The 15,164-nt window shown below is 58.5% G+C and overlaps 1 protein-coding gene across 1 annotated transcript in view; it reads left to right on the top strand.

Annotated features, from left to right (window-relative positions):
• Positions 1 to 272: 272 nt before the first annotated feature.
• Positions 273 to 15,164, top strand: part of NECTIN1 (nectin cell adhesion molecule 1) — a 62,781-nt gene continuing 47,889 nt past the window's right edge. The window contains exon 1 of the mRNA XM_036070535.2: positions 273 to 489. Coding sequence (XP_035926428.1) covers positions 411 to 489 — 79 coding nt within the window. The 5' untranslated portion in view covers positions 273 to 410. The remainder of the gene's footprint in view (positions 490 to 15,164) is intronic.

Genomic DNA, 15,164 nt, shown 5'->3' on the forward strand with positions numbered 1-15,164 from the left:
CAAGTTGGAGCCGAGCGGGAGGGTGTGAGCGCGCCGGGGGCCGGGAGCCCGCGCCGCGCAGCCGGGCAGCCGGGCGCGCCGGGGGTGGGTCCCTCTCCCCAGCCCGGCTCTGCGTGGAAGAAGAGGGCGGGGACCGGCGCGGGGAGGAGAGCGGAGGAGGAGAAGGGGGCATGATTCGTGCAACTTGCGGCGGGCATCCACCGAGCCTCTGAGCCGCCGGCGGCCCGGGGCCGGGATTGCGGCCGCGCCGATCGCACCCAGCCCACCCCGCCCCGGCCGACGGCTGCGGCTGACCTGGATCCTCGGAGCGCCCGCCGGCCGGCAGCGATCGACCTTCGTCTTCCGGGCTGGTTTCTGGAGCGCGGGGAGCGCTCTCCTCGCGGCCCCTCTCGCCGGACCCCCGGACCCCGATGGCTCGGATGGGGCTTGCGGGCGCCGCTGGACGCTGGTGGGGACTCGCTCTCGGCTTGACCGCATTCTTCCTCCCAGGTAAGCGCGTTCCGCCTCTGCCTTTTTTACCCCCCCCCCCCCCCCGCCCCATCCAATGCCTTCCCGGGGCTGGGAGCTGGATGGCGGGCACGTCTGGGTTATAGGCAGCGAAAGGAGCCAGAAAAGTTGGGTCACGGCTTAGGTAAGGGGGGGTGCGGGTGGCACGGCGGAGAGAGAGGATGAGAAGCCCAACAGCCTGCCCTGCAGGGAAGCGGTCGGATGCACGTCTCTGTGTAGCAAGAAAGCACTTTCTTCCGCTCAGTTTTCACAAAAATAATAATATGTAATAGCGTTCTATTTATTTAATAACCAGCTCTCAGCTCGGGAAGCAGTTTGGAAACACTGTATGTTACATAAATGCAAAATAATCACCGTAATCTCCGTCTCAGGGTATGAGACAACAGCCCCAGGGGGAGGGCGTCAGTCTCTCGGAGGCGGTGGGCTGTGGGTCTGGAGGATGGCAGGGGGGCTTCGTCTCTGTCCCCGGCCCCTTTGCCAGACGGCTCCGCGCGCTCGCGCCTCCTCCCGCCCCACGCAGCCCCACGCGGGCGCCGAGAGCCGGCTCCTGCGTCAGAGACAGCTTCTCGCTCACCTGCGGTTCCTCTCCCGGTGGGTGAGGCCCGGGCCACGCGGGCTCGCAACCTCCCGGCCTTGCGCGGGCTGGACTTCACCTCGGAACTCCACTCCCAGTTTGCCGCCGGCCCCCCCCGCCCAGGAAGCGCCGCGGGCTTGGTGCCAGCCAGGTGGCTGCATGACCCACTTTCCCGAGGATGCCCCCTCGTGTCCTTCCTCCAGGTGCCGGCGGCCGAGGGGTTAACCCGACGCCCGACCCTGGGGTGGCCCGCGGTGGCCCATCTGACGGGTGCGGTGGGGGCGGAGGCTGGGACCGACGGGCGGCGTATTGTGCTGGGGAATGAACTGGAAAATGCGTTTAGGAGGCAAATCCGACCGAGTCCCCTCGCCTGGATTTAACCCTTTGTGTCCCTGGGGAAGCTACCCAGCTCCCACGGTGGCTGGTGACACCAGCGGAGGTCGGGGTGGGGGTGGGGTTCCTCCAGCCCTCTGGGAAGAAACCTGAGATGATCTCCCGCTCCCGCCTGGGCTAGATGGGGTTTTGGCGGGGGAGGGAGGGGGCTTGGCTGGAGCACGTGCTCTGGCCTTAGGGTGGCAGAATAAGGGGTCAGAATACAGAGAGACCAGCTCCCGCTGGGGCGAGAATACCGGATCGCTGGCAGCGGCCCGTTGGAGATGCCCGTGATGCCGCAGATTCGTAGGCTGGTGTGTTACCCAGGGGCCAGCCCGGCTGCTGAGTTGCGGGGCTGGGGTGCACCCCTGGAAGGCAGGAACCTGGCCTCATTCAATTCTGTACCCCTTCTGCCACCAGCCTACTGCCAGGGCTCCACAGATCTCGCTGAGTGGCCGATGGCATCGAAAGCACTTTGTAGAAGCCAGCACAACGGTGCCCCCGCCCCTACAGCCTGTGGGGTGCTGCCCTGCTAGGTGTGGGGGGAGGGGGCACTGCCCATTTCCAGGGGCCTGACTAGTCCCGTCCCTGGTAGGGTGGTCATGGGGAGTGAGAGGTCTTCCTCTCACACGGGACCTCCTGGGAATCCAGCTGGAGCTCAGGCCCTACCTAGGACTCCTCTGACCACTGGGGGTTTGGGCTTCTGGGAACCCTTAACTGCACAGTGTCCACACCAGGATTCTAGGGAAAGGAGAGCTTTGGGGGAGCTCTAGTTGGTCTGGCACACCAGGGGTTAACCTAATTCTGGTCGGACAAAGAGTGGGAAGGTTTGGGGGAAAAGAATGAACTCACCCCCATCCTCCCCTCCTTTTGTTGTTCTCTTCCCCCAGCTTTGTGATACACAGTGGTTAATTCCTTCTTGGGGGGGGGGTGCCTGCTGAAAGCCTGCCCACCCAGGGAGTGGGGCCAGGGAGATGGCACTCCCACCTGACTCAAGTGTAGACACTACCCCCCACCAGAAATCCAGATTGAGGGGTAGGATGCAGACCTAGAACCCCAGCTCAGCCAGGCACTTCATAAGCACTCCTCAATTGGCTGTCATTGTCATGGCTGGCTGGCATCAGGGGCAGCCAGAATTCCCCGATCGGCCAAGCTCCTGTACCCTGAGCTGGTGCCCCTGGTCCCCTGCAAAGGGAGGCAGGGGGTGTGGTGGTGCCCATCTGACACTTGGATGGAGGCTGGTAGGCTCAGAAGTTGCCTGCCCACACCCCACTTTCTACCCCCCCCCCCCCCCCCCCGCCAGCTCCCTCCTGAGTGCTCACTGCCGCTCCTCTCTGGGGACTTGCCAGCCTGATGCTCTTTTCTGGGTTCTCCTGGGCTGTGTCAGGGAGCACCGACACAGGACCTCTCTGGGGGAGAGCAGGTGGGGGCAAACCCCCAGTGTGTATGATGACCCCCCTGACTAAACAAACAAAAACAAAAACAAAAAAACCCCACAACATTCCCAATCTGGCTATTGACGTGTAAACACAGAAGTACGTTTTTACAACACAGACTTTACCAGGCTGGGTGGGGAAGCCCCATGAGCTTCTGAGATAACAGTTCCTACAGGTCAGCTCCGAGGAGAGGGCCAGTAGGGCCTGGGGACTGCACCCTGAAGAGGGCCCGGAGGAGCCCTGGGGGGAGGCAGAGAACCTACCTTTGAAGCAGGTGCAGAGAACTGGTGTCCCACCTACACCACACCCTCCCTAATTGGCTTCCCCAAACCTTTTGTCTGGAGAGAGCACACACACCCCAGGTGTCATGCGCACCCTCGGAAGACCTGTCGGGCCGCCGCACACCCCTTCTCTGCAGTTTGCACAGAGCTCCCAGAAGGTGGTTTCCTTCGAAACTCAGAGTGTCAGAGCAGCTGGGCCCTTTCCCTCTCTCCCCATTTCTCACAGACAGCGATGTGCTCGGGCTTGCTGGGCAGGACATTATGGCACAACCAATTCTGCTGGCCTGGGGATTACAGCGTGTGTGAATAGCAGTCTCAGTGCCCGTTTTGGAGGCTGTGCTATGGAGAGTGTCTCGGAATCAGATTCAGGGCCTAATAGCCAAAGCTGGAGGGGAGGAGAAGATAGTGTAGAGCCTGGGCCCAGCAGCCCCGGCAGAGCAGCTGAGAAGGCATCTCTGAGCCTGAATATCTGTGGCTCGGGGGCAGGGGGGCCCCTTGTGGTCCCACGCTGGCTGAAAGCATGGTATTAGTTCCCTCCTTGGCCACCCAGCTTTGCACAATGAATCCACCTCGGTGGCCACTTCCTGACCCAGGACCCAGTTGAATGCTGCCAGGTTGGTGGCACCAGCCATTAGGACCCTAGTGCTGACGGCTGAGCCAGTGGGCTGGCGCGAGGGGCTGGGGGTTCGGGCAGAGGGTCTGCCCCAGCCGCCATTGTTTAGCACTGACTAATGTTCATTGTTCGGCACAAACAGAAAACACCCAAGGGAGGTGTGAATATACCTTGGATTTTCCTGATCTGATCTTTCCTGGTTAACCTGGTAACTTGAATGGCTCCTACCTGGGGGAGAGACAGAGAGGGGGCCTGTGTATTCATCTGTTTTACTGTTGTTGTGTTGTCCGTTTGGTTGGTTTTTGTTTTTTTTTTTTTAACTTTGCATGTTGGCCAGGGTGCCAGGCTGGGATGGACACTAGCTAGCTGTGGGACTTAGGCTGGAACCGTTCTGACAGTCTGCATATTGTCTCGCCGTCAGTGTCGAGTCGGTACACGCACACACCATGTGCAAGCTTTGTGTGCTTGTGTTGGTTATCTACAATGCCTTGTGCCCCTGCAGAGCCATGGGCACGAGGGCAAGGAGGTGTTGTTCACTGGTATGTGTGGGTCACCACAGGACTGGGGCCATCAATAGATAGCAGGTGGATATTCACATGTAACTGATTTCTTAAGTCTTTCCAACTAGGATTTTGTGAGTAGCTCTGAGCCTTGATAATGCCTGTGTTGATGTCAGAGTGTCCGGGAGGCGGTTTGGGGAAGAGACCTAGGATTTGCCCTCAGACAGCTCCTTCCAAGATGGGCTGTCGGGTCCTTTGGGGGGTGGGCAGCCTCTACACCGGTTGCTATTCCTGTTCTGTCCTTGGCTTTAGATTGGACCTCCACATGCTCACAGGGAGGTGCTCAGCTGGAGAGACTTTACTCTCTTCTCTCGCTGGCAAACAGCGTCTGGAACCTGCTGCTCACTGGGGCCTGGCTTGTCCCACAGCTTCTTGAGATCCCTGCAAGGCTGGGAGGGGCCCTGGGAGATAGGTTTTCAGCTACTGATTTGGCATCTTTGCTTCCTGTATGAATACTTGGGGAGCAAGGGGATCATCTGTGGGGGGGAAAGGTGGCATACTCTGAGCATTTAAAAAGGGGCATGAGTGTGGGTTTTGGTCCTCCATAAATAGCCCTGCAGAACCATACGTGTGCCCAGGTCGGCAACATACATGTGCCTGGAGACACCTGGCTTGTGCAGCAGAACTCGGGAGCCCCCTTGGTGGAAGGGGAAGAGGGCTCATCCTGGCAGCCCAGGACCCTGTGCCCCAGGCTGGCGGGCAGGTGCTTCTCCCCTGTGATGCCCGCCCCTCTCCATAGAGACCAGGTCTACGGAGCCAACAGCAGATGTGCTGGCTGGGGCAGGAGGTAACTTAAGATCTGAGCAGGGATCACCTTGCGGAGGGAATGCCCTGAGTTGGAGATAACACCCTTTAGTCCAGTTAACCCTTGAAGCTCTGGATTCTATGTGCTGATTTGGGAGATGGGGAAAGAGAAAAGATAGATGGAAAGAAGACACATCAAGCCTAACATCTGAACCCTGACCCATTCCACAAGGAGAGGTGATCTTGGTACAACAGGAGAGACCCAATAAGGACACAAAGAAAGTCTTCCTGACGGCAGGCTGTAGGCTCTTTAGGGCAATGGATAATCCCAAGGTTTATCCTTGGATGGGGAAGGGGGGCAGTGGTATGTATTCTCAGGAGCTCATGGGATCTGTGCCTCTCTAGGGCACAGCACTAGGGCAGGGCAGCAGCAGTGATCCCAGGCCCTAGTCAAGAGAGAATGGCATACGGCTTGCTTCCTCTCCCTGCAGCCTGGGGAGCACCCCATCTTGGCCGCCCAGCAAAGTGCAGTCAGGTCGACTGGGTTTGAATCCCAGCTCGACGAATTGCTAGCTGAGTAGACTTGGTTAAGTTTACTTCATAGGCCTCAGTTTTCCCCATCTGTACAGTGGGTTTCTGTGAGTACAGCTTTCAAAGGGGGTTGTAAAGATTAGACTGACAGTAAGGTATGAAAAGTGTTGAGCGCGTGGCAGGCATGTGATAAATGGGCAGCGAAGTGGCAGCTGCTTCCGTGCTCCGTGCCTTTCCTCTGAGTGGTCCCGGCCCCCTCTGCATCTGCCGGCAGGGCGGTGCCACCTCTGTACTCCCCTGAGGAAGAGCCACTCAGCTGCCTGCCCAGTGCTGACCTCACCGCCCTAGTCACCAGCCAGGAGCTGCTCAGGGAGCCCCCTCCCCCCACCTGGAAACAATGGTGGAGGCTGCAGCAGCCCTGGGGGCTCAGGGGGCCTGGTGGGCCCCAGGCACCTGCATGAGCCCGACCCTGGTGGTCACGGACTCGCACACGCAGCAGGTGCCCTGTGGCCTTTGTTCTGTCACCAGGGGCTCTCCCGGGCACCCTCCTCACTCCCTGGCTATGGCACAGCGAGGCTCCATTGCCCATCTGGAGCTCTGGCTGGGGTAGAAGCCCGGGCTGGCAGAGAAGGCCTAGGACTCAGCCCCTGCCCTCCTTCAAAATTCTGCATTTGGGGGAAGGGTGGGCCACTGGACCCTGTCTCCAGCAGTCCACTCATCTGGCAGGATGGTATAGCCAGATCGAGAATCCCTCCTGGCGTCACCCCCTTCTCGCTGGTAGAAAAGCCTCTTCCGGTTTCTCCTGTTGCAGATAGAATCCTTTCGCCACTAATAATAAAAATGTCTGTGGCCCTCTTGACAGCTCATGGTTCCAGCTGATCCTCCCAGTAACCCCATGTGAATGGTATTCCTGGTCCTTCCATTTTACAGACGAGGAAAGTGAGTCCGCTTAGTAATTTGCTGACCACCTCCAGCCGGTGTGGCCAAGTCAGGTGCTGGGTCCTCTGACTCCCAATCCAGTAGATGAGGGAGCTGAAACAGGCTGAGATGGACGCATTACAGTAGAGGTTGAGCCGGGCCACGATAGAGTGAGTCCAGTGAGATGGTCATGCACTTCGCCAGCCACCACCACTCTCCCCCTGCAACAAGCCAGCGCTCCGTAGGGAAGTGAGGGATAAGTGAGGACACGGGTCGGAGGGTGGCCCAGCCGGAGCTTACCATGGAGCCCAGGTCGGCACCACAGTACAGGACGCCCAGCAGCCAAATGGCTGGAGTGGGGGGGGAAGGCCGGGGAGGGAAGGGTGTCTTTCTAGAAGCTAGAGCATCACCCCGTGGAGATCTGGCCTGAGACGTGGGCAGGGCTCTGGGGTATGAGCTTGTGGACTGGCCTGGGGCCGCAGAGAGGGGAAGGGGCTGAGATTTGGCAGGCAGAGCCGACTCCTTCTCCCAGGCCACTCCCCACCCGGCTCTGGTCTGCGCAGACCCCAGTTTCATTCCCAGTTTATGAGGAGTCTCATTACCAAGCCGCAGACAATAAAACCTGCCCGGCCACTCTGGCCCGGATCTCATTAGAGGACATTAGTTCCGCTGGCTGGTAGCTCCGCTGGGACACAGCTGCAGGCGTGGCCCAGGAAGCAAAAGAGGCCAGTGGCCATGGGCACAAGAATGTCCCATTGGGAGTTTGAGTTCGATCTGTGGGCTTAAGTGGAATGCCTCCTGGAATGTGTGTTCCCCAAGGCTGGAAACACTCCTTCCCGCCCCCTCGGGCCCCCCAATTCTATCCCCTGCCTGAAGGGGAGAAGGACATAGCTCCCCCGCAGGGCCGTTCCTAGGAGTCCGCTTTGTCTGGCAGGACCTGGCCGAGAAGCTCAGCAAACCACCATTCTGGGGAAGAGGGCCTTTGGGGGACAGGGCAGCAGCCCACCCTTACCCCTAGGTCTGAGAGACACGTGCTAGCAGCAGAGAGGGAGTCTGGATTCCTCACAGCCACCTTAGCCTGAATCCTGGGCCATCTTTCTGCCCAGAAGCTGGGGTGGAGACCTGGGGACCACATGGTAGAAATTTCTTTCCTCCCCTAAAGATGCACTTTGACAGCTGACAGCCTTGGCAGGAGCTTGCTGGTCTCGCATCCCTCCCGGAGGTGGAGTAACTTGCTCACAGTCACTGTGATGGAGCCGTGGGTCCCCTCTTGGGGTTCTCCCCACCAAAGACGGGATTACTTCTTGCTTTGCAGATTCTAGTCCCTGTTGACAGCCCCTCTCCTCTCTGTCTGCACCTTCCCCTCCTGCTTTATCTTGATCTCTCTTTCCCCTGCAATCGTGCATACCTGCTGGTCACCAGAATACCACCAGGGCTCAGTCACCATGAAAACAAGACCAGAGCGAAGGGAAGCCTGCCCCGTCTCAGTGGCTCAGTCTTGTGGAGGAAAGTGAGCAGCAGGCCCAAAGAACTGGTTCTTAGCACACACGAGCTCACTTGTATGCTCCCATGGAGGGTCACACAGGCCAGCCCACGCTTTGGCACATGAGCTGGTGTGCCCGCCAAGTGAGTCAGCGGAGATAGGGGGGCCGGTCTGTTTGGGCAGACGCGAGTCAGCCTGACTCTGGAGGCAAGGGGAGTGGAGACCTATACGGGCTCTTGGAGCTCACCAGTAAGGCCCTAGGCTTAGGGCCTTAGTCCTGGTGGCTTGCGGGCAATTGCTCTCAGCTGCCAGGACAGAGGAAGTTCGAGAAGGTGCCTCAGAGCCAAGCCAGCCTTGTAACCACTTGTGGGCCCCACCTCGGGAGGGGCTGCTTGCAACGCCCTTGCTCCCAGGACTGTGGCAGGGGCCCCTGACTCCTGGCTCTCATCTGCCCACACAGCTTCTTGGATGGATAGACCTAAAGCATACGTGAGAAAGACACTTCACAGGCCCGGAGCATCTGCTCGCTGCCCCCTCCCTGGCTCATCTCGCACTGCCCTCCCCCGAAGGCCAGGCCCGCCCAGCCACACACCCTTGTATTCACACCCCAGGTTTCCCTGCCTTACTTCCCATATCTAAATACTGACGTGAGAGCCACTTCCATCGTGAAACCTCCTGACCCACCCCCCCCCCCCGCCCCCAGCTGGGGATAACCTCTCCCATCCCAAAGCCCTCTTGCACCTCATCGTGCCACTCTGTGCCACTAATCACTCCTCGTCTTGCTATATGGTCATTCGGGCCTGGGACTTATCATCTCCCCAAGACCAAGAGCTCCAGAGGGACAACGTCCATTACTGATGGATCTCAGCGTCCCCAGGGCCTAGTACAGGGTTGGCCACATCAGGGGCTGCTGGTAGATGCCAGCTGGATACATGGTTGGTCGTTTGGACAGTTGATGACAATGATAGTAATAATGAACTTTTATTGAGAGTACTTGGGTGCCAGACACTATCGTCAACTTCTTAAATGTAATAACTTACTTAATTTTCATAACAACTCATGTGGAAGGTACGTCTATTCTCCCTTTTTTTTTTTTTTTTTTTTTACATATGGAAAGGTGAGGCCCAGCAGAGGTTAGGTAACCTGCCCCTAGTCACACAAGTGACTTACTAACTAGTTAAGTGGCAGAGCCAAGAAGTCAGGCCCAATGTCCACGATCATACCACTTAGCTAAGCGGGTGGACTGGCGATGGAGAGAGACAGCTTACCAAGCCTGGGAGTAACACAGGACCTTGCATCCAGAATGCCCACCACCCCTGCCTAGTGCTCACCCCCCTGTTCCCTTTGATGGCGCAGGGGTAACCTGATGGGGAGTTATCAGTGCTTATCATCAGAGTCTCGGTGGTCATCACTACTGGATCCTTTAGATACCTTACAGGTACTAGACGCACAGTCATTACACCTGGTGGATCCTCCTGCAGTCACTGTTACGTCTTGGGAGTGTTGATGTGGCTATGCTGGAGAGAAATGTCTCGATACCATCACTCTTTCATCCCCTGAGCTTTGGGGCATCACTGCTGCCACGTGGGGGCCTCCTCCCACGCTGCACCGTGAGACTAGGGCCAGGGGTAATAGCTTCTCCCAAAGAAGCCGCTGGGAACTACCCCCAGCCGGTGTTCCCAGGCTGCCCCTGGGCCCCGGGTGGGTCCACAGCTCAGCAAGCTGGATCCTATGTCAGAGCCCATCCGAAGCTTCTGGGAGGTTCTGGTCTCTCTTGCCCTCACCCAGAGATTCCCAAAAGATGGCAAGGGAGGGGCCCCTACCTGGAGCGGCGGGGAGGATTTAGGGTCTTCACCTGTACCGGCTGCTTGGATCCCCTGGGATGAAAGGGCTGGTGCTTCCTCTGCCCCAGGCAGGTTCAGAACAGGGGGCTGGCACAGAGGCATGGCGGCCTCGCGGCCTCGCAGCAGGGGTACAGAACTATCCCAGGGAAGAGGGTCGTGGGGGCAGAAAGATCAAAACGCCTTCCAGGGTCGTGGCGGAGGACTGAGTGACCTCCAGATAGCTCACACGCAGACTGTCCTCTCGACGGTGACCCGGGGCCGATGCTCCCCTCAGCACACCCTGACCCCTGCAGGTCACCACTTGGGCTCAGGCCTCACAAACTTGCTTAATTAGGAAGGTAACTGGGCTGCCAAACAGTCACCTGATATGTTTCGATGCCAAAGAGAAATTCCTCCTAGACCCTCTGCTGTTCTAGATTAGCCATGCTCCGTTAGCTTGAATTACGGTAGAGCCTCTGTGGCCCAGACACAGGCCAAAGCTCTGCGATTGGTTCCTGAGGCTGGAGTCTGCCCTGCGCCCAGGAAGTGCTTGGAAGCAATAGTAGGATGGAGGCCTGAGACCCGCCTGACGCCCATCCAAACCTAAGGAGTGCATGTCAGGACCCAGGGCCTACAGATGCCCACCTATGTCTTGAGCCAAGCCACTTCTTTGCCCCTCTTCTCTACCCTGTGGGTCAGGCGTCCTTCAAGAGTTTTGAGTCAATGGCAGAAGGCTTCAGCGGTGGCTCCTGGGTAAAAATTGGAGCGGAGGCAGGGCCAGGCTTCTCCCGGGTGTAAATAAGATCAGAGCAGAACAGCCGTGCTGCACTGGATTATTTTATTATGATTGCCCACCTCCCCCACCCCCCGAACTGTCCTCACCTCATTGGCCTAGATAGCTACATCTCGCAGAATGATGGATGGGCCTCCTCTCCCTTCCCAGGCAGGGTGGGGAGCCCTGCTGCCGAGACGCCCTCCTACCCGGCCCCTTCCCAGATTTATTCCCTGTGTTTATGCTGCCCAGAGAGTAATCAGTGTCCTGGGCCGGCTGAGCACTCTGATTATCTCCGCTCGATTGATGGATGGGGCTTTGGGGAACTTGGGCAATGGCCCCCTGCCTCCCCCTGCCCACCCGGCACCCTTCCCACCCTGAGTCACCTCCCAGGGGTCAGATGAGGGGTCTCCCTGTCTGTACTGGGGGGGGGGGTGATGGGGGAGGGAGCCCGCAACATCCCTCTCTAGCACCCACATCTTGGCCCTGCAGTGGGGGCGAGAACTGGGGAAGGGTCTCTGTGGCTCCCCCTTCCCTCCAGGGAGCCCGGAGCAGGGGCACACAGGGCCACCAGGCAGCTTGCCTGGGGACTAGCACCCACTGCTCTGCTCAGGAAGATGGCTCGATTCCCCCCTCCCATCCTCTCACTCCATCACTCCTACCCCCTTGGCCCTTGTGTACACAGCTCAAGCCGTAATGATAATTTGTGCAGCTTTATGTGTTTCTTTACAAGTGTTTTTATGTCCTCTGTGTGTGCATGAGAGAGGTTTATGGTGTGTGTGTGTGTGAGCGCGCGCACGCCTGCGCGTGCATGACGTCACATGCTCTGTGTGTATGAGGTCCTGTGCTGTGTGTGTGTGTGTGTGTGTGTGTCTGTCTGTCTGTCTGTCTGCTCCTGATTATAGACACTGATTGCCATCTTCTCCCCCACGGAGGTGGGGGGCTCTCCCCCAGCTGGGGGGCCAGAGCCTGGATACTGGGGGGGGCAGGAAGTGGGGGGAAAGAGGCCGGCAGTCAAAGATGATGACTGTCCCTGGCAGGGTCCGCACTGCCCCCCAGCCGCCAGTTAGAGAATGCAGAAGGTCAGTCTGAGATAATTGTTTTGTCTATAGGATCACAAACAACTGGTTGGACTCTTTTTTTCTTCCCCCGGCAAATTGAACCCACTGTTTTGGAGCCAAGTGGTCTCCGTCTCTTACTACTTACGTGTGCCCACATGTGGATCTGTGTCTTGTCTTCTCTGAACTTGAGTTCCCTCCACTCGGAAGTGGGTATGTGAGAACGAGAGGCTTAGAAGAGGTAGATAGTGCGTGTGGTGGGATGAGTGCAGTGCCTGGTACAGAGTGAATCTTCACACCACTTGGTGATTATTAGCTGCTGTTTGCCCAGGGAGGTGACATCTAGGGGAGGGTCCATTCCCTGGGGCTGGGACGCCTGGCCCAGCACACTGCAGGGGTTCCTCAGCTGGGTTCCTCTCCACTTGGGCAGGGTACATCACCTGCGCAGGCCCCTGGGCTCCTGGAAAATCACCCCCACCTCCAGATGGTCCCCGGAAGATGCCCGGTGGTGGCTCTTTGGAACCATCCTGTGCTCCCTTCTTAAAGAGTAGTTGGAAGCAAGAGTTATATGCCCTCAACCAAGGAACCCCACACGCAGGCGTCTGGCCGCCCGACATGCTGGGTGCCAGCACTTGTGGGAATCCCTCTGCCCTGGGTTTGTGGTGGCAGGAGGGGGTACACAGGTCCATTCCGGCATTCCCTCGACAGTGTGGGCACTGCTGCCTCCCGTGGACCCCACACTGAGCAGGGAGCAGGGGCTGAGCAGCAAACATAATTTCCCGCCCTCCTGGAGCTCCCAGTCCCACAGGGGATGGTATCTGCCCTCTGGCCTCACACACAGCAGGGGACACCCGAGGGTGCCATCTCTTAGTGCCCGCAGGCCACAGGCCTGGCTGGGAGATGGGGAGAAGGAGCTGGGGCCTTGTGGGCTAATGCCCAAGTAAACCTGTCACTCTTCCTAAGCCTTCCCTGCTTGGCTCTGAAGGGGCAGGTGTGATGGGGCAGGGGACTGTCTTCTTAAAGCGGGCTACGCTTCTGAGCCCATTCGGTCCCCTCCTGCCCCCAGGTCTGGGAAGAGCCTCCCAGCTGGGCTATCAGCTGAGGGTAACTCCCTTCCCTGCAGGATAGACAGGGGAAGTCGGATAGATAGGGGAAGTCGGGAGAATCCTGGCACTGGAAGGAGAGCAGATAATGTAACACCCATTCACTTCTTAAAACCCCTCAACCCCGTCCCTGCTGGTTGGTTGAACATCCAGCTTCAGCATGAATACCCCCAGTGACGGGGGACTCAGCACCCTACGTGGAAGCCCCTACAGCTCTGAGTGCCCCAGATGCTTCCTTGCACTGAGCTGAGATCTGCATGCCTGAAGCCCACACCCATGAATCCTGTCTCAGCCTCCTTGGGATCCGTGTGGAGCACATCTGATCTGGCACGGGATGTCCTTCCAGAGGGTCTCCTGCTCTCAGTCTTACAGAGGGTCTCCCGCTCTCAGTCTTCTCTCCCCTGTGCTTTTGGCCAACTCTGACCGACCTGGCCATCTTTGGGGCTCTCCATGGAACCAGGTCATCGAGATCCCTAGCAGCAGGTGTGGGGCCCAGAATGGGGGCTGACCTGCCCCGGGAGTTTGGCCCAGGATCCCGCAGCCACTACAACCATCCAGGGATCCGGGAAGAGGCAGAGCGGGTTGGCCGCCGCCACGCTTCCCCACCTCCACCTCACCCCTTCCAAACCCTGTTTTCCTTTGGATTAACAATAAATTGCAGTGAAAGATCCGCTTATCTCCAGTGGGAATTAAGGAATTAAGTTGGTGATGGGGAGAGAAGGGCCTGAGAAAGGGAGCATATTGCACAGTTTCAGGGCATGGAGAGGACAGTGGGGAGGGGCTGAGGAGCAGGACCCTCCGCCTGCAGTCTCTTCGCCCTGGAGACAGCGGGAGCAGCCCCTCATTCTCCCAGCAGCCTGTGCCCTAATGGGGATGGGTGGGGGCCTGTTGGAATGGGTGGGGTCCCCCGTGGGAGGCAGTGCACCGCAGGGACGCCCACGTGGCGTGACCTTCTGCAGCCTCTCCCATCGCCCACTAGTGCTTCGCCGCACAGGGTGGCCTGTCGCGGCCCTAGGAGGGCGAGCCAGGGCATGTGGCAGGGTGAGGCACCCCGCTGTGGGACATGTGGTACGGACGCTGCGATCACCCCGGGGCAGCAGACCCCTGTGACCCACTCTGCTTCTCTGATGGATTCCCGTGGCCAGTACTTAAAGGAGTCTTTCGCCCCTGGAGAGTCTGGGCTTCTCTATCCTAAAGTTAACCCGGAAGCCTCCTTCTGGAGTCCCAACATTGCCTCTGCCCTGCTCAGCTCCAGAGCCCCTTCTCCCACATCCCCCAGGCTTGCCCGCTCTTTGCCACCCTCCCCATCATCAGACCCCTCCCTAGCAGCAGATTTGGGAGTGCCCTTTGCCAAACCCTGAGGCTAAAACAGGGAGAGATAAGGGGCTGAGCTACCCTCCAGAGAGTGGGGTGGGCGTGGGGGTTGGGATTAGAAGTGAAGAGGGCATGGATCCCAAGGACAAGGCTGCCTTCGGGTCATCCAGACCAAGCGCAAATCTAGTTTCAATCACTGTGATCCCAGTCTCCACTGACACCCTCCCGGGGGGCTGGGAGTGGGAGTTGATGTTCACCAGCAGCGGAGGCCGCCGGGTGGGGCATGGGAAGATAAAGAGCAAGGCCTGGCTGGAGATAGTGGGGGGGGGGGGGGCGCGGCGGGGCACAGAGTCCTAGGGATGCTTGGGATTCAACACTGAAGGGGTGAAGCCAGAAATGGGGCTCTCAAGTCCAAGAGTCTAGCTGGTTAATAATTAGTAGCTCTGGTTAATCATTGGTGGTTTTTCTCCAATTTCAGCTCCCCCACCCCTGCCCTGGGCCGCCCCGTCTCCCCACCCGCCCCTCCCCCAGCTGGTTTCTGGCCTCCAGAGCCAGTGTGGTATTTAATCTTCAAGAGAGATTAGTGGCCTGCATTAGCTGACCGCCCCCCACAGGCTGTTTGGACGCCCCTGGGTATTTCCGGCTGGAAGGACAGGCCCTGCGACCACCCCAGAAGGCACCTCCAGCTACTGTTCTGGGCCGAGCCACTGACCCCTATTGACTCACTTGGCTGACCTTGTAGGGTCCTGGGGTGACCCTGTGGGTAATGCTGCCTTAATCCTTTAGGTGAGGTCAGTTAGTCAACAGATGTTTATCTGCGTGTGCCAGGTACTTTGTCCCGAGAAAAAGTACTTTAAGCAGCTCAAACTGAGGCTAAAGACTTTATTCAAAGGCTAATGTGCCTCAGGGGGCACTGGAAGACCAGGTAACTCCCCAAGTGGAAACAGGATTGGAGGTGCAAGGGTGAGGAGGAGAGGGGAGCCGTGTGTCCTTGAGTTTGGGCTTTTTGGTGACATTTTCATCTCCAGCTGCTAGAAAACTTCCTCTTGGGTTGTGAAGCTTCCGTGCCTCTCCC

The sequence above is a fragment of the Halichoerus grypus genome, chromosome 11, assembly GCF_964656455.1.
Source record: "Halichoerus grypus chromosome 11, mHalGry1.hap1.1, whole genome shotgun sequence".
NCBI classification, from domain to species: domain Eukaryota; kingdom Metazoa; phylum Chordata; class Mammalia; order Carnivora; family Phocidae; genus Halichoerus; species Halichoerus grypus.